At 46.2% G+C, this 25,565-nt stretch overlaps 1 protein-coding gene across 2 annotated transcripts in view; it reads right to left on the bottom strand.

The window, feature by feature from the left end:
- IPO9 (importin 9) overlaps positions 1-25,565 on the bottom strand; it is a 194,781-nt gene that overhangs the window by 49,955 nt on the left and 119,261 nt on the right. For both annotated transcript variants that reach the window (XM_050956106.1, XM_050956107.1), the window contains 3 exons: positions 22,754-22,913; positions 16,204-16,430; positions 7,246-7,394 (listed from right to left, as the gene is read on the bottom strand). In XM_050956106.1, coding sequence (XP_050812063.1) covers positions 7,246-7,394; positions 16,204-16,430; positions 22,754-22,913 — 536 coding nt within the window. The remainder of the gene's footprint in view (positions 1-7,245; positions 7,395-16,203; positions 16,431-22,753; positions 22,914-25,565) is intronic.

Genomic DNA, 25,565 nt, shown 5'->3' with positions numbered 1-25,565 from the left:
CACACACACTGCAGATTGAACAGGAGTCTTATAAGGATGATTTCCTAAGAACAGAGCCTCATTTCTACCCCCAACCCATAACAAACCCCTGCTGCCAGTCACCAGCACTTGACAGATATGGAGCAGGCAGCTGAATGACAACAGATGGAGCATTCAGCAGCAGCTCTTTCCCTGTACAGGATACACATTATTTTGGCAGCAAGTAAAGGCCAATGCTCAGCAGCAGGTAGTTTTTAATCCCCTTTTTTCAAATAAGGAAGCTTTTTAGCATCAGTTGTGTGTGTCCAAGTGGCTCTGATCACTCCCATTTCACAGGGCTTCATGGGATGGATTACACTTTGTAAGAAAACAAAGCAGATTTTTCAGCTTTTACCTCTGTAATATGTCTCAGAAAAACTACCACCAGGGAGGTTTGAAGATAGCAGGCAGCCCATAGCAAAGGTACTGTCACAGTCACCCTTGACAACATGCTGTTCTGCTGGTATACAGCTGCACCTGAAGTTATTTTAAAAAGGCTTGTGTGGTGAAACATTTCAGTTAATCTGATTCACCTAAAGGAACCAAGGGCAAACCAGAAAGGATGTTTATAAATACTGTAGGAGGACTGAATATCTCTTCCTCTCATCAACTATGCACCCTTGAAATGTAAGAGTAGGGGTCTTCAGCAAGGTAGCCTCCCTCAACCAGCAGAAAGCTCAAAAGGGGATTCAACAAAAATCAGTTATTTTAAAAAGTGCTTCTCAACATGAAAGCAGGTTCTTAAAAGGTTGGGCTAAGCAATATGAAAAGTATGCATGTAGTCATTCTATTTGTATCTATTCAAACCACAAATGCCCCTGCACTGGCAGTTAGTGCAGAACAAATGACTCCCTTTACTAGTTAATTCAAATTTTAGTTCAATAGTGGCAAGTGTTACAGTGCATATGTAAATTTATCTCTGTGATCACACTTTATATCATTCCATTTGATTTTAAAAGGGGTGCATGTTATAATAAAGGGTTAATCAATTGTCAGAATAAGACAGGTCAGTAGACTGCTCATAACTAAGGCTACATTTTAGTTATGAGTATTTTTAGTAAAAGTCATGGACAGGTCACAGGCAGTAAACGAAAACTGACAGACTGTGACCTGTCCATAGCCTTGTCTACACTACGGGGTTAGGTCGAATTTAGCTGCATTAGGTTGATTTAAAAATGACTGTGTCCACACAACCAATCCCGTTCCGTCAACCTAAAGGGCTCTTAAAATAAACTTCTGTACTCCTCCCTGATGAGGGGAGTAGCGCTAAAAATCAACCTTGCTGGGTCCAATTTGGGGTAGTGTGGATGCAAATAGACGGTATTTGCTTCCAGGAGCTATCCCAGAGTGCTCTATTGTGACCACTCTGGACAACACTTTGAACTCTGATGCACTAGCCAAGTACACAGGAAAAGCCCCGGAAACTTCCAAATTTCCTTTCTTGTTTGGTCAGTGTGGCGAACTCAGCGGCACTGGTGACCACGCAGTCCCCCCAAAATCGCAAATGAGCTCCAGCATGGACCGAAAGGGAGACACTGGATCTGACTGCTGTATGGGGAGAAGCATCCGTGCAGGCTGAACTCTGATCAAAAAGAAGAAATGCAAATATATTTGCCAAAATCTCACAGAGCATGTTGGACAGAGGCTACAACAAGGACACACAGCAGTGCAGTGTTAAACTTAAGGAGCTCAGGCAAGCCTACCAAACGACAAAGGAGGCAAACGGTCGCTCCGGGTTAGAGCCCCATACATGCTGCTTCTATGATCAGCTGCATGGCATTTTAGGGGGGGACCCTACCACTATCCCACCACTGTCCGTGGACACCTGAAAGGGGGGAGGATTTTGCAGATGAGGAAGAGGAGGAGGAGAATGCACAGCAGGCAGTGAATCCGTTCTCCCTGGCAGCCAAGACCTTTTCATGACCCTGGAGCCAATACCCTCTCAAGATGGGATCCCTGACCCTGAAGCCGGAGAAGGCACCTCTGGTGAGTGCACATTTGTAACTACACTACAAGGGTTAAAAGCAATAGCATTTAATGTTTGATTTTCCCCGAAGAACTGGGATGCATTCGTGGCCAGTACAGCTACTGGAAAGGTCTGTTCACATGTCTGGGAATGGTGTAGGAATCCTCCAGGGACATCTCCATGAAGCTCTCCTGGAGGTACTCTGAAAGCCTTTGCAGAAGGTTTCTGGGAAGGGCTGCCTTATTTCATACTCCACAGTAGGACACTTTACCACACCAAGCCAGGAGCAAGTATTCTGGAATCATTGCAGCACAAAGCATGGCAGCGAATGGTCCTGGGTTTGGTTGCATTCAAGAAACATTCGGTCTATATCTTTCTGTGTTAGCCTCAGTAGAGTGATATCATTCACGGTCAACTGGTTGAAATAGGGAAATTTTTGTAAGGGAACAGTAAAAGGACCTCGCCCATGCTGGGCTGTTTGTGCTTCGCTAACAGCGATCATCCCAGAGAACAGCCACATGGTGGGGTGGGGGCAGGCGTCTGCTGCACATCCACCTGAAAACCACAGCCACTCCTTTTAAATGTGAAATCCAACCCATTGCTTGCTCTGGGAAAGGAAGGTGCTGCAGTTTGAAAACATTCCCACATTATGAAGGCATAAGAAGCCAACCTCACGTACTAAAAGGCTTATTATGGCTGCCCTGAAACCGAATTCTGTTGCCCAGCCATATGTGATGTGTTACCATACCGGCAGGCGCTCAATATAAAAGGTAAAATGCGACCTTGTACCTAAAGCACATGTGCTGTCTGCTGTGAATTGCTTGATTCACTGTGAAAGAGTCTCTCTTTTGTTCTCAGAAATGTATCATCTTAAATGTTACTCTCCCTTTTCATCACAACCCAGCTGCAAATGTTTCTACGCTCACCCTATCATCTCCATCCCTGAGGTTATCGAAAAAAACAAATGCACTCGCAATGACATGTTTTCCGAGCTCACGCAGTCCTTCTGCACTGATAGGACACAGCTAAATGCATGGAGGCATTCAGTGGCAGAGGCCAGGAAAGAATTAAGTGAGCGTGAAGAGCGGAGGAAGGATGCAATGCTGAGGCTAATGGGGGAGCAAACAGACATGATGAAGCATCTGTTGGAGCTGCAGGAAAGCCAACAAGAGCACAGACTCCCACTGCATCCACTGTATAACCGCATGCCCTCCTCCCCAAATTCCATATCTGCCTCACCCAGACGCCCAAGAATGCAGGGGTGGAGGCTCCAGGCACCCAGCCACACCACTCCAGAGGATGGCCCAAGCAACAGAAGGCTGTCATTCAAACAGTTTGATTTTTAGTGTGGCTACAACAAACAATGTGGTCTTGTCCTTCCCTTCTCCCCCACCAAACTTGGGCTACCTTGTCAGTTGTCATTTTTTTTTAAATTAATAAAGAAAGAATGCATGGTTTCAAAACAATAGTTACTTTATTTCAAAGGGGGGAGGGTGGTTGGATTACAGGGAATTAAAATCAACAAAAGGGGGCGGGTTTGCATCAAGGAGAAACACATACAATTGTCACATTGAAGCCTGGCCTGTCATTAAACTGGTTTTCACAGCCTCTCTGATGCGCAGCGCACTTTGCTGTCATCTTCTAATTGCCCTGGTGTCCGGCTGCTCAAAATTGTTCACCAGGCAATTTGCCTCAACCTCCCACCCGCCATAAACCTCCCTCCTTACTCTCACAGATATTATGGAGCACACAGCAAGCAGCAATAACAATGGGAATGTTGGTTGCGCAGAGGTCAGACCTACTCAGCAAACAGCGCCTGCAGATTTAAAATGTCCAAAGGCACATCCTACCACCATTCTGCACGTGCTCAGCCTATAGTTGAACTGCTCTTTACTACTGTCCAAGCTGCCTGTGTATGGCTTCATGAGCCATGGGAGCAAGGGGTAGGCTGGGTCCCCAAGGAGAACTACTGGCATTTCAAGATCCAACAGTAATTTTCTGGTCTGGGAAGTAAGTCACTTCTTGCAGCTGCTCAAACAGCCTAAACAGTTCCTAAATATGCGACTGTCATGCACCTTTCCCAGCCATCCTACATAATGTCGGTGAAATGTCCCTTGTGATCCACCTGTGCTTGCAGTATCAAGAAGTATCCCTTGCGATTCACATACTGGTTGGCAAGGTGGTTCGGTGCCAAGATCAGGATATGCGTTCCGTCTATTGCCCCATCAGTTAGGGAACCCCATTGTAGCAAAGCCATCCAGTACGACCTGCACATTTCCCAGAGTCACTACCCTTGATAACAGAACATTAGTGATTGCATTGGCTACCTGCATCACAGCAGCCCCCACAGTAGACTTGCCCACTCCAAATTAATTCCCAACTGACCAGTAGCAGTCAGACGTTGCAAGCTTCCACAGGGCTATCGCCACTCGCTTCTCAACTGTCAGGGCAGCTCTCATCTTGGTATTCCTGCGCTTCAGGGTTGGGGAAAGCAACTCACAGAGTTCAGGAAAAGTGGCCTTACATATGCAAAAGTTTTGCAGCCACTGTGAATCATTCCATACCTACAACACTATGCAGTCTCACCAGTCTGTGCTTGTTTGCCTGGCCCAAAATCCTCTTTGTGCTGATGTCTTTTAGCTCAGTTCTGCATATATTCCAGGATAATGCGTGAGGTGTTTACAATGCTCACAACAGCAGTGGTGATGGTGAGTTGAGCAGGCTCCACGCTTGACGAGGTATGGCGTCTGCACAGGTAACCCAGGAAAAAAGGCGCAAAATGATTGTCTGTCGTTGCTTTCACAGAGGGAGGGCGACTGACAATATGTACCCAAAACCACCTGCAACAATATTTTTGCCCCATCAGGCATTGGGAGCTTAACCCAGAATACCAGTGGGCAGCAGCAACTGTGGGAACTATGGGATAGCTACCTACAGTGCACCACTAAGTCGATGCTAGCCACGGTAGTGAGGATGCACTCCGCTGACTTAATGAACTTAGTGGGGACATATGCAATCGACTGTACAAAATCAATTTCTAAAAATCGACTTCTATAAAATCGACCTAATTTCGTAGTGTTGACATACCCCATGACTCATACTATATCCCTAATTAAAACTTTGGCTGGGGGGACGCGGGGGCGCAGGTGCTCTGCGGGGGCAGTTCCGGAGTGCAGTCCGGGATCCCCGCTGGTGCTGGGGGAGGGGAGGGGAGAAGGGATGGGCAGCAGTGCATGGCCCAGGACCCCCACTTGTACTGTGGGGGAGGGTTGGTGGGGCTGGCAGGCTCTCTGCCCAGCTCCACGTGTCCCTGCAGCTCTTAGGGGGAGGGAAGACCAGGGGAGCTCTGCGTGCTGTCTCCACAGCTCCCATTGGCCGGGAACCACAGCCAATGGGAGCTGCGAGGGCAGCACCTGTGGGCAGGGGCGGCACCTATGGGCAGGAGCAGCATGCAGAGCCCCCTGACCGCGTGGCTAGGAGCTGCAGGCACATGCCGATTGCTTCTGGGGAGCCTCCCCCGAGGTAAGAGTCATCCTGCACCTCAACCTTGAACCCACACCCTGTCATAAACAGATAGTTAAGGGTTAATGTCTCTTTTATCTGTAAAGGGTTAACAAACAGGGAACCAAACACCTGACCAGGGGACCAATCAGGAGACAAGATACTTTCAAATCTCGGTGGAGGGAAGCCTTTGTTTGTGTTTTTGGGGTTTGGCTTTGTTCTCTCTGGGTCCTGGAAGGGACTAGACGGGCAACCAGGTTTCTTGCCAATCTCCCTGCTTCAGTCTCTTATATATTCAGAATAGTGAGTATTTTAGTAAGGAACAGGCGGTTATAGTCTTTTTAATTGGTTTTCTTTATTTGCAAATGTGTATCTGGCTGGTAGAGTTTTAATGTGTATTTGGCTGAAAGTATTTTAAATTGTATTTCTGCTGGAGGAGGTTTTTTCTCCAGTTTTTATAAGCGGACAGACCCTGTAACTTTTACCATCTAAATTGCAGAGATAACTCTTTTTCTTTTTATTAAAACTTTTGTGTTTAAGACCTGTTTGATTTTTTTCCCTTGTTGAGGCTCAAGGGAATTGAGTCTGTGCTTAACAGGGAAGGGGAAGGGGAAATCTCTTTGTTTTAGATTCACGGAGCTTGAATCTGTATTGCCACTGGGTGAGGGAGAAAGTGGGGGGGGGGGGAGGGACATTCCTCCCTGTTTTTAGATTCAAGGAGTTTGAATCACGGTAATCTTCCAGGGTAACCCAGGGAGGGAAATCCTAGGAGAGGCAATGGCGAGGAAAGGGGCTTACTTTCCTTGTGTTAAGATCCAGGGGGTCTGAGTCTTGGGGGTCCCCAGGGAAGGTTTTGGGGGGACCAGAGTGTATCAGGCACTGGAATTCCTGATTGGTGGCAGCTTATCAGATTTAAGCAGGTAATTAAGCTTAGAGGAATTCATGCTGGTACCCCAACTTTTGGACTCTAAGGTTCAGATTGCGGAAAGATACTATGACACACCCACACCCAAAATGCCCCAGGGACTGCCTGATCTGCTCAGGCAGCCCTGGAGCCAGCCACACCAGCTGCTTCTGAAGTCATGGAAAGTCACAGAATCAGTGACTTCCGTGACCTCCACGACAGACATGCAGCCTTACTCATAACGGCCAGTTATAACAACATAAAACCCACCTTCTACTGATGTGCTTATAACTAGGTATAATATATACTCGTCTGTTAGATATTATAAATATTTTAATCATGTATTAATGCTTTATAAATGGAATCTCAATATAAAGCCTGATCCTATATAGTTTACATATGCACAGTTACATGTGTGGTGTTTCATTGTGTACAGAAAGGTGCAAACTCACATGAGAGGATATGTACAGCTTGGGTTCTAACAAGCTGTGCATGTACCATGTCTATGATATGTAATGTGCATTACTGGAGATGCCCTATTGTTAAAAAAGCTTCCACAGGTTGCACTATTTCAAATGATAAGAAAGAGCTAAAGACACTTTGTGAAAACTGGAAGAAGGCTGACAGACAACTGAGAGATAAAAGACTATGATGTGCATTTCTTCCAAACCTGGAGATCTCTTTCCTCACAGGAAGATCTCAGTCACTAAAGACATCGCTCAATAGTAGTTTATGAGCATCCATTCTTGCTCTTTTCATACCAAAACAGGTTGATAGAATGGCATGAAGCCAATGATTTTATTAGCTGCACCAAGAACCCAACCTACAGCTAAACCATTTTTGCCATAGTACTTACTGCACAAAGCCCTGCTGGAATCTTATCAGCAGGAGCCTGCATGATGCTGACGAGAGTTGGGATTAGTCTCATCTGCATTGGACCCTGGCAGGCTTCTATTTGTGCTAGCTCCTTAAAGATATCTTGTGCGAGAGAGGCAACAACAGGATCTAGAGTGAGAAAGCACCAGTTATTAAGACAAACTAATGAGTACTAGGGTCTAAAGTTTTGTTGCTATCATTTCAGTAAGGTAAGCTTCAAATTTTATGACAGGAGGTTACACGAACAGTCTTTACTGGAGCATGCAGTTTACTTTCAGCTTCAGTAAGCAACTAGAAGTAACTGGAAGAAAAGTCAATCAGTTTCTGTATGGCTATATGGCATTTACTAAACATTTCTGCTTATGAAGATAGACTTTCAGTATATTTGTGTCTGTAACCAAGGAACCAAGCACCATGCTGCACAACAAATCTGATACAACAGGGAACTGGGAATAATGCAGCATTTCACCCTCACCCCTTTGCGATTCATTGCCCCCCAGACAGGTGCAGTAAGTACATTTAATACAAATGGATTTTAGTATTAAACTCAATGTTATGCCATCCACAAACTTGCAGCCTTCAGTCTGGGGCAGCATTTTGCAGTGACAAAGTTTAACTGCACCACAGAAATTGTCAGGGGAAAGCTGGAAGTTTTGACACCTGGGTAGGGAACCCTAGCTTTGGCACCCTAGAAATATATGGAAAAATGTTATGGTTTTTGATATACAGGAAGCAGTTTAGGCCTTCGGTATTTGGAACGGGATTCCTTTCAGAAAACGACGGAGTTAATTTAAAATTTGGTGGTGGTGCATTTGAATTCCTCATTCAGGCAACCCAAACAACTCTACCAGCACTCAGTTACCTCAGTGGATAGCTACCCAATATCAACAACAAATAAGCAGAACAAATTGATGTTTCTGTTAAAATATTCTGCAGTAAGATAGCTGAAGTTTACATATAGCTATCAAACCTAACGACAAGTTAAACTTCTCTTATACAGTTATACTGATTAAGGGTGTCTGGAGACTCAGGCTGACATTACTGCATATTTTAAACATTTTTGTTGCAACCATAAGAGCTAGAGATGTAAATTCATAGATTTTAAGGTCAGAAGGAATGATCAAGATCTAGTTTGACCTCCTGTATAACACAGGCCATATAATTTAATTCAGTGATTCCTTCATCAAGTCTATAAATTTGTCATCCAATCTCAATCTGAAGATTCCAGGGGGTGGAAAATCCACTATGTCCCTAGGAAGGTTGTTCTCATAATCACCGGCCCTGAAACAACTGTGTGCTTATTTTCAGTTTGAATTTATCTAGCTTCAGCTTCCATCTGCTGGATCTTGTTATGTCTTTGCTAAGTTACATGCATGTCTGGCAACATTTCACAGAGAAACTGAGCAGCAGGATGCATTCTTTTATCTCCACATCAAAGAGATACATACCTTGCTCTGGGCCTAGGACTCTGGTTTTGCCAGATTTGTGACTTGACTAAAATAATCAATTTTATATAGTTAGTTTTAGTGCAATTTATTTCTTACAACCTTCATTTAGATTTTACACAATGTTGTATAACTGACCTCAAATCACTTCAGCCTGGTGACAGCAGGGCTGATCCTAGCCTTACGGAAAAGAGAGGTTTAGGCAGTGTACTTCTTGCCTCATTGTCTTTCCAGCATCTGATGCCTACACCATAGGCCTCCTTTACTCTGGAGACCAATGCTTTCTGAATGTTGGCAGCTGTGTCAATGCCTTTACAGCAGGGACTCTAAAAGAACGGCAGGCCCATCTCCAGGCCTTCCCGATGCAGGTGAGCCCTTCAAGTGGGTGCCCTGGAATAGGCAGCTCATGGCTTCAGTACTAAGCATGATCAGAAGAGGCCTTCCTGAGTCCTAAAACCTATTCCCATTGAGAAAGGGAAGTCTGCAGTGCTGTCTATGGTTCCCAAATCTGGTTCCAAGTCAAACCAGACCCATCTAGGACATCCCTCTATGACCTAGGGACGAGCTGATAAGCGGAGCAGTGGACCCCAGTTTGAGAAATGCTGCATTAGATGTTAAAAAGATCCTAGGTTCAAGCCTAGGAGGGACACTAAGTGCTGCATTAGGGGGGCTGTGTTGGTGAGTATCTAAGTGTCTGTTGTGGGGACAGTTTGTCAGTTTGATCGAGTGCTTCACTGTTTGAAAAGTGTGAATTGGAAGTACTTTGTTCCAGGTGGGCCTTGCGTGGGCCTGACTGTTATAAAGAGGCAGTCAGCTGCGAACCAGCAGAACAGCTAACAGGGAGTTTGATGGGCAGTTCACCTGCGGAGAGCCCATGGAGGCTTTCAACTTGCAGGCTCCTGTGAGGAGTTGCTGCAACAGCTGAGGAAGCTCTTAGAAGGAAGGTAATATGGATGGTGAGCGATCAGTTGTTGTGATCTGTACAGGATGTGCCATGTTTGTCTTTCTTCCACAGCACAGAAGTGACTTTGTCTGTACAAAGTGCAAGCTGGTCTCCATATTGGAAGAGAAGGTTCAAGGTCTGGAGAAACAAGTATCAAACCTGCATTGCATAAGAGAAAATGAGCATTTCCTGGATAGACATCAGAATATGCTTCTACAGGCACAACATTCTGAAACATCAAAGCAGGCTGCGCAGCGGGGACAGAAAGACGGTGAAGAAATTTGGCAGCATGTGACCTCCAGAATAAGAAAGAGGAGCGTCCGTGTACCAGCAATGCAGATATAGCTGAGCAACCGTTTTCGTGTTCTCTCCACAGATCCTAATGTGGAGAGTGGACTAGATGATACATCTGAGGGAAGGAAGCAGAAGGAGACTCCACTGATTGGAAAGCACGAGATACACTGTCATAGGTACGGGGGTTCCACGACCACTGCTCCCAAGAGAAGGAGGTGGGTGGTGGTGGTCAGGGACTCCCTCCTAAGGGAGTCATCTATATGCCGTCCTGACCGGGAAAACCAAGAAGTATTCTGCTTGCCAGGAGCTAGGATTCACGATGTGACGGAGAGACTGCTGAGACTCATCAAGCCCTCGGATCGCTACCCCTTCCTGCTTCTCCATGTGGGCACCAATGATACTGCCAAGAATAACCTAGAGCGGATCACTGCAGACTACGTGGCTCTGGGAAGAAGAATAAAGGAGTTTGAGGCGCAAGTGGTGTTCTCGTCTATGCTCCCTGTGGAAGGAAAAGGCCCAGGTAGAGACTGTCAAATTGTGAAAGTCAACAAATGGCTACGCAGGCGGTGTCGGAGAGAAGGCTTTGGATTCTTTGACCATGGGATGGTGTTCCAAGAAGGAGGAGTGCGAGGCAGAGACGGGCTCCACCTAACGAAGAGAGGGAAGAGCATCTTCACAGGCAGGCTGGCTACCCTAGTGAGGAGGGCTGTAAACTAGGTTCACCAGGGGGAAGGAGACCAAAGCCCTGAGGTAAGTGGGGAAGTGTAATACCAGGAGGAAGCATGAGCAGGAGAGTGCAAGAGGGGAGGACTCCTGCCTCATACTGAGAAAGCAGGACAATCAGCGAGTTATCTTAAGCGCCTCTACACAAATGCAAGAAGCCTGGGAAACAAGCAGGGAGAAATGGAAGTCCTGGCACAGTCAAGGAATTATTATGTGATTGGAATAACAGAGACTTGGTGGGATAACTCACATGACTGGAGTACTGTCATGGATGGATATAAACTGTTCAGGAAGGACAGGCAGGGCAGAACAGGTGGGGGAGTTGCATTGTATGTAAGAGAGCAGTGTGACTGCTCAGAGCTCCAGTATGAAATTGCAGAAAAACCTGAGAGTCTCTGGATTAAGTTCAGAAGTGTGAGCAACAAGGGTGATGTCGTGGTGGGAGTCTGCTATAGATCATCAGACCAGGGGGCTGAGGTGGACGAGGCTTTCTTCTGGCAACTAACAGAAGTTACAAGATCGCAGGCTGTGGTTCTCATGGGGGACTTCAATCACCCTGATATCTGCTGGGAGAGGAATAAAGCAGTGCACAGACAATCCAGGAAGTTTTTGAAAAGTGTAGGGGACAATTTCCTGGTGCAAGTCCTGGAGGAACAAACTAGGAGCAGAGCTCTTCTTGACCTGCTGCTCACAAACGGAAGAATTAATAGGGGAAGCACAAGTGGATGCGAACCTGGGAGGCAGTGACCATGAGATGGTCGTGTTCAGGATCCTGAAAGGAGAGCAGCAGAATATGGACCCTGGACTTCAGAAAAGCAGACTTTGACTCCCTCAGGGAACTGATGGGCAGGATCCCCTGGGAGAACAACATGAGGGGGAAAGGAGTCCAGGAGAGCTGCCTGTATTTTAAAGAATCCTTATTGAGGTTGCAGGAACAAACCATCCCAAATGTGTAGAAATAGTAAATATGGCAGGCGACCAGCTTGGCTTAACAGTGAAATCCTTGCTGATCTTAAATACAAAAAAGAAGCTTACAAAAAGTGGAAGATTGAACAAATGACCAGGGAGGAGTATAAAAATATTGCTCAGGCATGCAGGAGTGAAATCAGGAAGGCCAAATCACACTTGGAGTTGCAGCTAGCAAGGGATGTCAAGAGTAACAAGGAGGATTTCTTCAGGTATGTTTCCAAAAAGAAGAAAGTCAAGAAAAGTGTGGGCCCCTTACTGAATGAGAGAGGCAACCCAGAGACAGAGGATGTGAAAAAAGCTAATATAGTCAATGCTTTTTTTGCCTCTGTCTTCATGAACAAGGTCAGCTCCCAGACTACTGCATTGGGCAGCACAGTATGAGGAGGAGGTGACCAGCCCTCTGTGGAGAAAGAAGTGGTTCAGGACTATCTAGGAAAGCTGGACAAGTATAAGTCCATGGGGCTGGATGCGCTGCATCTGAGGGTGCTAAAGGAGTTGGCAGATGTGATTGCAGAGCGATTGGCCATTATCTTTGAAAACTCATGGAGAACAGGGGAGGTCCTGGATGACTGGAAAAAGGCTAATGTAGTTCCCATCTTTAAAAAAGGGAAGGAGGATCTGGGAAACTACAAGTCAGTCAGCATTACCTCAGTCCCTGGAAAAATTATGGAGCAGGTCCTCAAGGAATCATTTCTGAAGCACTTAGAGAGGAGAGGAAAGTGATCAGGAATAGTCAGCATGGATTCACCAAGGGCAAGTCATGCCTGACTAACTTAATTGCCTTCTATGATGAGACAACTGGCTCTGTGGATGAGGGGAAAGCAGTGACTTTACAAAAGCTTTTGCTGCAGTCTCCCACAGTATTCTTGTCAGCAAGTTAAAGAAGTATGGGCTGGATGAATGGTCTATAAGGTGGATAGAAAGCTGGCTAGATCGTCGGGCTCAGTGCGTAGTGATCTAATGGCTGTGTGTCTATTTAGTAGCCAGTATCAAGCAGAGTGCCCCAAGGATCGGTCCTGGGGCCAGTTTTGTTCAATATCTTCATTAATGATCTGGAGGATGGCGTGGACTACACCCTCAGAAAGTTCGCAGATGACACTAAACTGGGAGGAGTGGTAGATATGCTGGAGGGTAGGGATAGGATACAGATGGACCTAGAGAAATTAGAGGATTGGGCCAAAAGAAATCCGATGAGATTCAATGAGGACAAGTGCAGAGTCCTGCACTTAGGAAGGAACAATCCCATGAACTGCTACAGACTAGGGACCGAGTGGCTAAGCAGCAGTTCTGCAGAAAAGAACCTGTGGGTTACAGTGGACGAGAAGTTGGATATGAGTCAACAGTGTGCCCTTGTTGCCAAGAAGACTAACGGCATTTTGGGCTGTATAAGTAGGGGCACTGTCAGCAGATCGAGGGATGTGATCATTCCCCTCTATTCAACACTGGTGAGGCCTCATCTGGAGTACTGTGCCCAGTTTTGGGCCCCACACTACAAGAAGGATGTGAAAAAATTGAAAAAAGTCCAGTGGAGGACAACAAAAATGATTAAGTAATGATTTACGAGGAGAGGCTGAGGGAACTGGGATTGTTTAGTCTACAGAAAAGAAGAATTAAGGGGGGATTTGGTAGCTGCTTTCAACTACCTGAAAGTGGGGTTCCAAAGAGGATGGAGTTCGGCTGTTCTCAGTGGTGGCAGATCACAGAACAAGAAGCAATGGTCTCAAGTTACAGTGGGGAAGGTCTTGGTTGGATATTAGGAAAAACTATTTAACTAGGAGGATGGTGAAGCACTGGAATAGGTTACCTAGGGAGGTGGTGGAATCTCCTTCCTTAGAGGTTTTTAAGGTCAGGCTTGACAAAGCCCTGGCTGGCATGATTTAGTTGGTGTTGGTCCTGCTTTGAGCAGGGGGTTGGACTAGATGACTTCCTGAGGTCCCTTCCAACCCTGATATTCTATGATTCAATTCTATGATGCCAAACTATTTGGATAGTCTCTGACCTTCTTAATAGTTTCTGACTGTGGTCTATAGTCAGCATCAGGGGAATACCATCTCCTCTAACAGGCTGAGAGTGATTAAAGATTATATAGACTTACGCCTTAGTGAGGGCCCACTCCATCATGGCTAATACCACTTTCATGGCTTGTTATCAGAAGGTCTTTGTTGTGGAGATTTCTAGAATGGCTACATGGAATTTAATGCACTTCTTGCTGTACCTGGCACCCTAGGGCTGGCTCACCATTCTGTGCATTAGGAGGTATTAAGGAGGTGTGGGTGGTTAACAAGGGGATTTAGCTGGGAGACAAAGACAGAGAAGGAAGGGCAAAGAAACTCAGAATCAAGAAGTGAGATCTCTTTCCTCCTCACCTCCCTTTATCTAAGGAGGCATATTGAAGGTTGGGAAAAGCTTTATGGTGATGGGACATGAAGTTCCATATGACATTGTAAATACACTGTGGGCAACTTACCTAAGTGTGTGTGAGGACTGTTTGCAAAAAAAGTTCAGGGTATGGGAGCCCACCCTGTGACAGATGGAGGCTTATCTAGGATAACAAGGACTGTTTGTGCATTGGCTCTGTTGAAACTCCTGGAAGGTTTTCTGCAACTCCTTTTGTTGCTCAACTACCCAGCGCAGAAGTTCCTCCATACTGTCTAGTCCGCTGTGCCTTCTCATCAGCTTCCCTTTCTGGTTCTTTGCCTACACTGGAACGGGAAATCCTGGATAAGCCCCCACTTGTCACAGGGTGGGCTCCCGCACCCTGAATTTGTCTGTGCAAACAGTATTCACATGCTCTTATGTAAGTTCACCAGTGTACTTTACTCCCAATAGCTTATGCAGCTTAATGTCCCATCACCAAGAGGCTTTTCCCAGGCTTCAGCATACATCCTAGGCACAGGGAGGAAGGAGATCTCTCACTTCTCAGATCCTGATCTTCTTTGCTCTTTCTTCCCCCTCCCTATCTCCCATTTAACAATCCCCAACTGATAAGCTGAATCCCCTCATTAATTGCTTAATAACCCAGTCCTAATTATCTCTCAATCTGGCCCACACAAGGACACTTATGAAGCGTACAGAGTGGTGAGCCAGCCCTAGATTACTCTCATTCTGTCAGTTGCCCCTTTTTAAATTAACAGTTCCTCAGTTCACCCTCCACCTAGACTCCGCTGCTTGTTACAATTTCCCAAAGGTGGCAACAAAAATATATACAAAGATAATGAAATTGTATATTAACACTCCCTGCCTGCCTTTCCCTCTTCCTCAGAATTCTTTATATATCTCTGGATACTGCTGTGGTCATATAAATGAATGTACTAGCTTCTGCCTCAGTTCTTTTCCCTTGAACCCCAGTCAAACATTCAACATTGAGAGGGCACTTGTGCCTCCACCAAGTGACGCAGCTTGCTAAGGAGTTCTGAGGACAAGGCAGCAGGGGATCCAATTCCCAGAAGTATACACATGCAGAGGTACCTCTCATAGGACTAGTTATTAAGTAACACCTCTTTAGTCAATTCTGACATCAATTGCACATGCCACACTCTCAGCAGAGGTTACCTATTTATTCTACTGACTCAAACAGAATTTAGGAAGCCCAGTACTTGGGTAATGGCTTAATACATTCAACAATTCAGATTATGAGAGCAACCCTAGAAAACCTGTCCTGTCCACCTTCATCAGTGGACACAGACTTGTCTACACAGTAGTGACTGATAGTGCAATGTTAGCAGAAATCTAGTAAGAGAATGGCTTCAGGCAACAAGGTATGCTGTAACAGACAGCTGATCAAGAGTAAACCAATCTGGGATTTTATTGGATAAACTACCTTTAAGGAAACAAAGGGAAAGTTGAATGCCAAATAGTACTGCTTCCTCAGAATGGTTTAATATCTCAACTTAGTACTTCAGGACAAGTAAGAGTCATCCTTTTATATACAAAATGCCCTCTTGTCAGCCTGCCTCTACATTATTCCTGGTGGAAAAAAATTCTCTTTTCATACACAACTGCATATCATACCAGTTCTCATATTTCACTAATAGTGCAGAAAGCTATTGCAAAGCCCTTATCAAAGAGAAGGTTAAAAACTTGATCATGGTCTATAAGCATTTATGTGGGTAGAAGATTTTGATGGCAGAAGGGTCTTTAATGTAGCAGACAAGATCCAATGGCTGGAAGTTGAAACTATTTCTAACCCGAATTTGTCTAAAGTGCAAATTTTTGGAACTATTTGCCGAGGGATGTGATTGATTCTCCATCATTTAAATTTTTATATCAAAATTGGATGTCTTCCTATAGAAAGTGGGTGAACCAGAGCATAAAATATGGGCTAGATACAGGAATCAATGGGCACAATTCTCTGGCTTGTGCTATAGAAGATGTCAGACTAGATGATAATTGTCCCATCTGGCCTTAAAATCTAAGAATAATGTATTTCCAAAATGTCATTCTGTACATTTTAAATACACACTTTAAATGTCAATTTTACAGGTAGCCTGCAAGAGATTAATCTTAACCATACTCCATTAGCAGAGACAGAGCAATATTTAAAAGACACACTATGGGCACATACCATTACTGTACTTGAGGAAGATTGCTATGGTGAAGGGGCAGATTTTGTTCTCCACATTTGCTGTAAATGCTGGGTCTACTGTACAGACAATGCAGAGTGTTTCCATCACAAGATTGAGGACCTCTGAACTGAACTGAGCTGCCAAGTGGATCAGTCCATCCAGGATACTGGGAAGGAAAGGCTGCAATACATGGGTGCTTTCAGAGATCTTCAGCTGGTCACAGTAACTAGATAAAGAATTCATGGTACAAAACACACAAATATAATATTTACAACAGCGCTAAAGGATGTCGGATGCATAGATCAGAGTATCATTTTAGCGGTTGTTCCCTCTTCTCTTTCTCTTTTCATCCCAACTGTATATCTTTTGTTTTAACCACCTGACCCCTATATTTCCTTTTTTCCTACTCAAAGTCTCAGTCTCCTACTTTTCAAATGTATACCTTCAGTCTCTTTTCCCTTTCCCTACTTCGTCAGGCTGCTGAAAACTGCAATGGCCTCAGGCCACTGGGCTCCATAACCCACCCCTCCCTTTCAGGAGCTCATCACTATAGAAGGCTATTCTAATTTTTTATTTTTTAAAAAGATAACTTCTCTCTTTATAGCAAAGAGGTGTAAGTTATTGGATCAACAGCCAGACTTTCTTTAATTTAGTATGGGTGAGTATGAGTGAGAGAGAAAGAAGGGGGGCCTACTGAGTGACTGGTAAGTTGCAATGATCAACTAGCGTTTAGTGTTGAATACAATAAACCCAGTGACACTTGGATGCCTTCTGGCAAGTTCCAGGCCCTGGTCCAGCTCCTATGAAAGTTCTGCTTCCTGAGTCTACTTGTCTCTCTCTCCTAGGAAAATCCTACAACCCCAAGCCACTTCTGCTCCCTGGATCCCCTTCTAGGGAAAAGAGCATTGGACTCCAACACTTCTCCCAGAATGGAAGGAACTTCCTGGCCCTCTGTTCCATAACAAGCTACCTGCACATCCTCTCTGGGTGAGCTAGCTTTCAAATCCAGATAACAGAAAATTTCCTATTACATTGTGTAAGGCTCACATATTAGTCTGTTGATACCATTTACTGACGTGGGTTACTCAGTCTTTATGCAGCCTGATCACAGAACCATACACAAGCAGCATATAGGTATTTGCTCTTCTTAGGGAGTTACTGACAGTATGGCCAGGGCTTCCACCAGTAATGCCTGATAAGTGATGGGGAAACATCTGAAAATATCTAAATTCCTGGCTTCAAACTTTGAATTCCAGGTACTTTGGTTCAATACTAAGATGTCCCCCTTAAAAAGATAGAAGGCTCTGTTCAATCATGCTTTGAAGTGTTTAACCTTCTTCAATGAATATCAGTAGGGATGCAAGCTCTATCTGTTATATCACCTCACTTCATCAGTCTATTGAAGATGGAAGTTGAACTACTGCAGGATAACGTGTATCTAAAGGAGTTCCCAATAGCTCAGTTACCTTTTCTCCTTGCTCTATCCCCAAACAGTAACAGCTGGCTCCTAGATCCATGGTTAAGGCTTCAAAAATTGGTGAGAGAGAGAAGCTTTCAAGCTTACACAGAGCAATTCTTCAGGTCTAGGAAATGTACTCACAGCTAAACATAAGGTGGAACAGATTGTTTAGCATAAGTAGTTAACACATATTTCAAGGAAACAATCACAGTGCCACCTGAATTTAATGGGCCGCTTCACTTTGAATGGTCCCTTGAAATGTATTAGTTGCTTACACTAAACAATCTGTTCCACCTCGTGCTTAGTTGCGACACTGAGCACGTTTCCCAGATCTGAAGAAGAGCTCTGTGCAAGCTCCAAAGTTTGTTTATCACCAACAGAAGTTGGCCAATAAAATACATTACCTCACCCACCTTGTATCTCTAATCTTCTGCCATCAAATTATTGATCGAAAGCCAAATTTTGAATTTAAAAAAAATCAAATTGCTACTCATGTTTTACAACCAATATGGATGGATCCTCTAACATTAGTTTAAATCTTTAAAATTTTGTAACTGGCAAACATGCCCTCCTTGCATAGCTGTGGGGAAGACCCTATCAAGAGCTGAACAGTTGCGCTTCTTCTGTGAAGAAGATGGGGATTTTCACTCTTTTAAAAGCATCATGAAAATCAGCTCTGCAGGATCTTTCTGAGCCCTAGTACACAGTGGTTTGTGAAATGAACTGGGGCTAGTGAAAATACCAAAGCATAGGTGCAAATAGCGCAACTATGATTTGAGTCCTACATCTATAATGTTACTGTCTGCATTTTTGTTTAAGCCTTCAGTGATTGGTATTATACCTTCTAATCAAATCTTCCACTTGCACATCAGTATAAAGGGGATTACATTTGAGATGCAAATTAACTTCCATTCTGCACACGTCATCTCTGGTGTTATTACTCACATAACTGTACAATGTGAAGAAAGTGAAAAAAGCAGTTACTAACCTTTCATAACTGTTGTTAGAGAGGTGTTGCTCATTATCCATTCCATATTATGTGTGTGTGCTCACCCCATGCACCAGTGCCGGAAGCTTTTCCCTCAGTAGTACCCATAGGGGACCAGCTCTGGCGCCCATATAAGGAACGCTGCCAGCCCTCTCCCTCCCTCCCTCAGTTCCTTCTTGCTGGAACTCCAACAGTGGGGAAGGAGGGAATGGAATGGACATAAGCAACACATCTAGAAGAAAAACAGCTAGGAAAGGTTAGTAACTATTTTTTCGTTGAGTGCCTGCTCATGTCCATTCCATGTTAGGCGACTTACAAGCAGTATCCCTGGAGGCAGGTAGGAGTTCATGGGCATGTCGATTGCAATACAGCTCTGCCAAAGCCAGCATCATCTCTAGCCAGCTGGATGATGGCATAGTGGGTCATGAAGATGTGCACCAATGACCACGTTGCAGCCCTGCAGATATCCTGGATAGGGACTTGTGCCAGGAAGGCTGCCGAAGATGCCTGAGCTCTGGTCGAATGGGCCATCACTATCTGGGGAGGTTCGATCTGTGCCAGCTCGTAACAAGTGCGAATGCAGGTGGTAATCCAAGATGAAAGTCTTTGAGATGATACCAGGAGGCCTTTCATTCTGTTAGCCACCTTGACAAAAAGTTTAGTTGATTTAAGGAAGGGCATGGTACGCTCTAAGTAGAAAGACCGAGCCCATCTGACATCAAGGGTACGCATGCGCCTCTCTTTGTTAGACGCGTGAGGCTTTGGTCAGAAAACTGGTAAAAATATGTCCTGGTTAATATGGAAAGGCAACACCACCTTTGGCAGCCTGATGCACCTTGATGGACAAGGCTGGGTCTTGATGCTTTAAATGAAGCAGGTTTTCTAGAATGGACTGTGAAGATGACTGGGTCACGGAGATCCCCTGCTCCAATGCCCAGCAGGAAAAGAGTTTCCACTTTGTCAGTAAGTTGCTCTCGTAGAGGGTTTTCTACTTTCCAGCAGTATTTGCTGGACCTGAGCAGAGCAGCCCTGTTCCTCTGGGTTCAACAACACAGCATCCATATTGTGAGGTGGAGGGAGGCGAGGATTGGGTGCAGTCACGTCCCATGATCCTGAGAGCAGATCTGGGTGGTTTGGAAGCATTCATGGGGGGCGCTGATGCCAAGTCCATGAGCATGCTGAACCAATGCTGGCGGGATTATGCCAGGGTGTTCTTGACGATCCTGGCTTTGTCCCTCTATTTTCATGAGGGTCCTGCCAATAAGAGGGATTGGCGGGAAGGCGTACATCAGGCCCTCTGCCCAAGTCAGGAGAAAGGCATCGCAGTGACCCACTGTCAAGCCCTTGGAGGGAGCAGACACTTCCTGTTTCGCCTGGTGGCAAACAAGACCAGCTGGGGAGTTCCCTACCTCTAGAAGAGCATTCTGACAACCTCCTTGTGGAGGGACCACTGGTGATAACAGAACAGCCTGCTGAGGCAATTCGCCAGGGTGCTTTGGGCACCAGGGAAATGTAGTGCCTCGGTGTGTATGGCATGCCGGATGCAAAAATCCCACAGCCAGAGGGCTTCTTGGCAGAGGACCGAGGACTGCATTCCCCCTTGCCTGTTGACACAGAATATGGTGGCTGTTTTGTCAGTCAACACCTGCACTACTTGATGTGATAGCTGTGGAAGGAACACTTCACAAGTCAGTCGGATGGCTCTGAGCTCCCTGACGTTGACATGCAGTAAGAGCTTGTCCTGGGACCATAACCACTGGGTCTTCAGTGATCCAAGGTGGGCTCCCCCAGCCTAGGTCAGAGGCATCTGACACTAGCTCGTTTGTGGGTTTCGGTGTTGCAAAGGGTGTTCCTTTGGAATTGTTTACCGGGTTTGACCACCATTTTAGAGCTGTAAGCACGTGCGGCGGAATTGTGAGGACTCTGTCTGGGTGGTGCTTGGCTGGGATGTAGACCAATGCTAGTCACATCTGGAGGGACCTGAATTGCAGACGTGCATGGCGAACTACATAAATACATGCTGCCATGTATCCTATTAGCCTGAGGCATGCTCTAGCCATGGGGATAGGGTGAGAACTGACATCACCTCGAATCTGGGCTCTGGGAGAAAAGCTCTGACCTGTGTAGAGTCTAGGACTGCCCCTATAAACTCTATTCTTTGCACTGGGAGTAGCATCAATTTTTGTGTGTTTATCAACAGACCCAGTGCCTGGTATTTGGCTTGCACCAACTGAATGGTGTGAAGGACCTACACCTGTGAACAACCCTTGATGAGCCAGTCATTGAGGTATGGATAGATCTGAATGTCCTGTCGCAGGTGGAAAGAACATCCTTCAAGTTGAGGGTGGCATACCAGACTCCAGGATAGAGATGCTGGAGGCCAGGGAGACCATGCGAAACTTCAAATTCTTGAGATACTTCCAAAATGGGTCATAGACTGCCCTTGGCCTTTGGTTTGAGAAGATCCCGGGAATAGAAACCTTTCCCCTTTTGATGCATGGGGACATCCTCTATGGCTCTGACTAGCAAGAAGGCTTGTACCTCTTGGGCAAGAAACTGCTCATGAGAAGGGTCCCGAAGAGGGACAGGGTAGGGGGGATGGGAGGGAGGGGTAGAAATAAACTGCAGGATATACCCCACCGTCATAGTGATGAGGACCCAACAGTTTGTTATAGCAGCCCAGGCAGGAAGGAAGGGAAAAAGGCAGCTGGAAAACAAAAGAAGTGTCTGTCTGCAGACTGGGATGTCACCCTTGGGCGCACTCTCAAAATACCTGCTTGTTATCCTGGGAGTAACGAGAGGAGGGGTTGGTCCCATGTCCCCAGCTTGGGTGGCCTCCACCGAGACTGGGGCAGGAGAGTGTTCCTGGGTACTTTGCTTGGACCCTTCATCAGAACTGGGGGCATGTGGAACACTGTCCATGACCTCTCTGACACTCCTGACACAGATCACTGTACGAGGATCTCCAGCACTTGGAGAACCCCCTATGAATTCCAAAACTGCCATGAAGCAGGCCATTGGCCTTAGGGCCATACACCGGCCGGTGGCCTTGGGGGGTCCCCTAGATTTGGCGCACTTGGCCTGAGAGGCCCACTACCTCCGCCTACTCTGAGCCCGAGGAGGAAAAGTTTTGCATTAGAGACCACTGTGGTGCCGATGTGGGCTCGAAGTCCTCTTCGTGGCTGGTTATTCTGACATCTACGGTGGGGGACCAGTGCTGGGGATCCAGGTCCTGTAACAGTATACTCAGGGACCAGTTACGGAGCTCAGCGACTTTAATGAGGGTCGCTGATCAGCATGGGCTTTCTACAGTGATCACAAGGCTTGAAGCCCGGAGACCGGAGCATGATCCATCCCAAGTTCCAACTCTAATTCACTAGTTGTTAAGAACAAAGAAACTATTTATCTAAATTATTTAGAACAGAAAAGAGAAAAAAACATGGGGTAAGTAAGCACTTGCCAAAGCAAGGAGACCTTCCAGCACAGTCACTGGAGATAAGAAGGAACTGAGGGATGGAAGAAACTGGCAGCATCCCTTATACCAGCGCATATGCATGCCACTCCAGAGGGCGCCAGAGCCAGACCCCTATGGATATCACCGAGGGAGAAACTTCCAGAACCAGTGCATGTGGCGAGCACACACACCTAACATGGAATAGACATGAGCAATCACTCAAAGAGGAACAGTGAAATTCCACCTTGAGGAAACATGTTATGTTAACCCAAGGTTTATCCTGGGTTCCAGACACACACAGTCCCAAATTTGCAGCCTGGCGGATCAAAAACACTACAATGTGCTTTTCGATGGAATGGAATTCTACAGACTCCATCAAATCATAACTTATGTTCAGTTAAAATTCAGTCTCAAATGTTTACTAAAAATAGTGAGATTTACTTCAATTATCTGACGACTGATCTATAACTAGTTCATGTACAAGGTCTGTCATCAGCTACATGCAGAAAAGTGTGCTTCTCTGGAACATATATCAACTTTTCTGTTTTAACACCAACTGTGTCAAGCTCTTCCATCCTCAAATGATTCCTTTCCTCTTGCATTAGCTCACAATCCACCAAGACCCATCATAATGCATGATCTACTTACCCCCAGATAGCTCTGACTGCAGAAATCCGGACTGAAGGAGGTTGGGTCTCATGTAGACCACTGACTGTGGCCTGGAGAAACTGCTGGATTAATTCTGGAGACATAGCAACTGTGAAGCGACTGGCGGCCCAAAGAGCGCGACCAAGCAGAAAAGGAGACACTGAAAGAAGACAGATTTCTTAAAATTCACATTTATTCTACAACTATTTCTATTCCCCCCAACAAAATCCTGCCACCTTAAAAAATGCAGTATTTGTTTGATATACTAATAGAGAAAGTTTCTCTATATGATAAAGAAGGCTTACAAGCAGGACCACCAAACATCTTTCCTGTGAACTGAATCCAGCCTGCATGACAGAATAGAAAAAAGTAGAGGTTACATACCTGTAACTAGATCCCTATCTGTATTATACATGTGGGTCTGCATGCGCTTCATGCACCTGAGGCTAGAACATATTGAGAGTAGTGTTCATTGGTTCACAACTCCATGCTCAGCACCAAGGATACAAGGAGAAGTGAGGACCAACAACCTCTCCAGTTCCTTCTCTACTGGAAATCTAATCATGATGCAAAGCAGAGGAGAAGGAGGGTGGTAGTGGAATACAGACAGGGACCCCACATTTTTAAGAACCTCCAACAACAGGAAAGTAATGTCCAGTTCTTCAAGTTCTGGTACTTAAGTATTCCACACAGGGGTGACTGGCAAATAGTACTCAAATAGGAGGTGTGTGCGAGGATGCAGTTGGTACAGATGTCTGTAATGCTGTGATTACAAAGGCTCTATTGACAGAAGAGGCTTGGTCCAAAGCATAATGCTTTGTGACAGTGTGTATGAATTCCAGGTTGCTGTCTTACAAATGTACATCATATGCACTGTTCAAAGAGATGCTACTGAAGTTGCCTGCGCTCTAGTAAAATAAGCCCTCTCCCTGTCTGGAGAAGGGAGATGCACCAACTGATAGCAAAGGAGGATACAGACAGACATTCACTTAGAGAGTTTCTGAGCAGATGTTGTTTGTCCCTGTGCTCGTTCTGCTACAGCAACGAACAGCCTAGGTGATTTTATGATTGGTTTAGTTTTCTGCAGGTGGAACATCAATGCTTGTCTGATATCTTATATCACTTCCCTGATAACTGTTGGAAGTTTAATACAACAAAACATAGTATGTCCTGCAATGTTCTTAGCACGTGTAAGGTATAAAAGACGGTTACTCACCTTTGTAACTGTTGTTCTTCGAGATGTGTTGCTCACATTCATTCCAGGTAGGTGTGCGCGCCGCGCGTGCACGTTCGTCGGAAACTTTTTACCCTAGCAACTCCAGTGGGCCGGCAGGTCGCCCCCTAGAGTGGCGCCGCCATGGCGCTCGATATATACCCCTGCCGGCCCACCTGCTCCTCAGTTCCTTCTTGCCGGCTACTCCGACAGTGGGGAAGGAGGGCGGGTGTGGAATGGATGTGAGCAACACATCTCGAAGAACAACAGTTACAAAGGTGAGTAACTGTCTTTTCTTCTTCGAGTGATTGCTCACATCCATTCCAGGTAGGTGAATCCCAAGCCATACCTAGGCGGTGGGGTCGGAGTGAGAAGTCGCGGCATGGAGCACTGCAGATCCAAAGGCCGCATCCTCTCTTGACTGCTGGACCAGGGCGTAGAGGGAAGCGAAGGTGTGGACCGATGACCAGGTCACTGCCCAACAGATTTCCTGGATGGGCACACGGGCGAGGAAAGCCAGCGACGACGCCTGCGCCCTGGTAGAATGCGCAGTCACACGGCCCGTAGGAACATGGGCCAGCTCATAGCAGGTCCTGATACAGGACGTTACCCATGAGGATAACCTCTGCGAGGAGATAGGAAGCCCCTTCATGCGGTCCGCTACTGCCACGAAAAGTTGGGGGGATTTGCGGAACGGTTTGGTCCTCTCCACATAGAACGCGAGAGCCCTACGGACGTCAAGCGAGTGGAGCTGTTGCTCCCTGCCTGAAGAGTGAGGTTTCGGGAAAAAAAACCGGGAGGAATATCTCTTGGTTGATGTGGAAGGTCGAGACCACCTTGGGGAGAAAGGCAGGGTGTGGCCTCAGCTGCACCTTATCTTTGTGGAAGACTGTATACGAGGGGTCTACCACGAGAGCCCGGAGTTCTGACACCCGCCTAGCTGAGGTGATAGCTACTAGAAAAGCAGTCTTCCAAGAGAGATAGAGTAGGGAGCAAGTAGCTAACGGCTCAAAGGGGGGCCTCATGAGCCGAGATAACACCAGGTTAAGATCCCAGGTTGGAGCAGGGAGACGGACGTTAAGGTATAAACGTTCCAGCCCCTTCAGGAATCTAGTCACCGTCGGGTGAGAAAAAACGGAGCGGCCATCCCCACCCGGGTGAAAGGTGGAGATAGCTGCCAGGTGGACCCGCAAAGATGATATCGCCAGGCCCTGTTGTTTGAGGGACCAAACATAGTCTAAGATATTGGCCACCGAAACTTCCATAGGGCGGAGACCTTTCTCCACCCACCAACAGGAGAAACGCTTCCACTTGGCCGAGTATGTCGCTCTAGTGGAAGGCTTCCTGCTGCCCAAAAGTACCTCCCGTACCGGGGTGGAGCAGCGCAGTTCAGAACCGGTCAGCCACGCAGGAACCACGCCGCTAGGTGCAGCGACTGCAGGTCCGGGTGACAGAGAGTCCCGTGTTCCTGGGTAATCAGGTCTGAGTGAAGGGGCAGGGGAACTGGGTCGGCTATGGCCAGGTCCAGCAGCATGGGGTACCAATGTTGCCTGGGCCACGCCGGGGCTACCATGATCACGTGAGCCCTGTCCCTGCGCA

Source organism: Gopherus flavomarginatus, chromosome 5 (assembly GCF_025201925.1).
Source record: "Gopherus flavomarginatus isolate rGopFla2 chromosome 5, rGopFla2.mat.asm, whole genome shotgun sequence".
Lineage (NCBI taxonomy): Eukaryota > Metazoa > Chordata > Testudines > Testudinidae > Gopherus > Gopherus flavomarginatus.
This window is presented reverse-complemented; position numbering and strand designations above follow the sequence as displayed.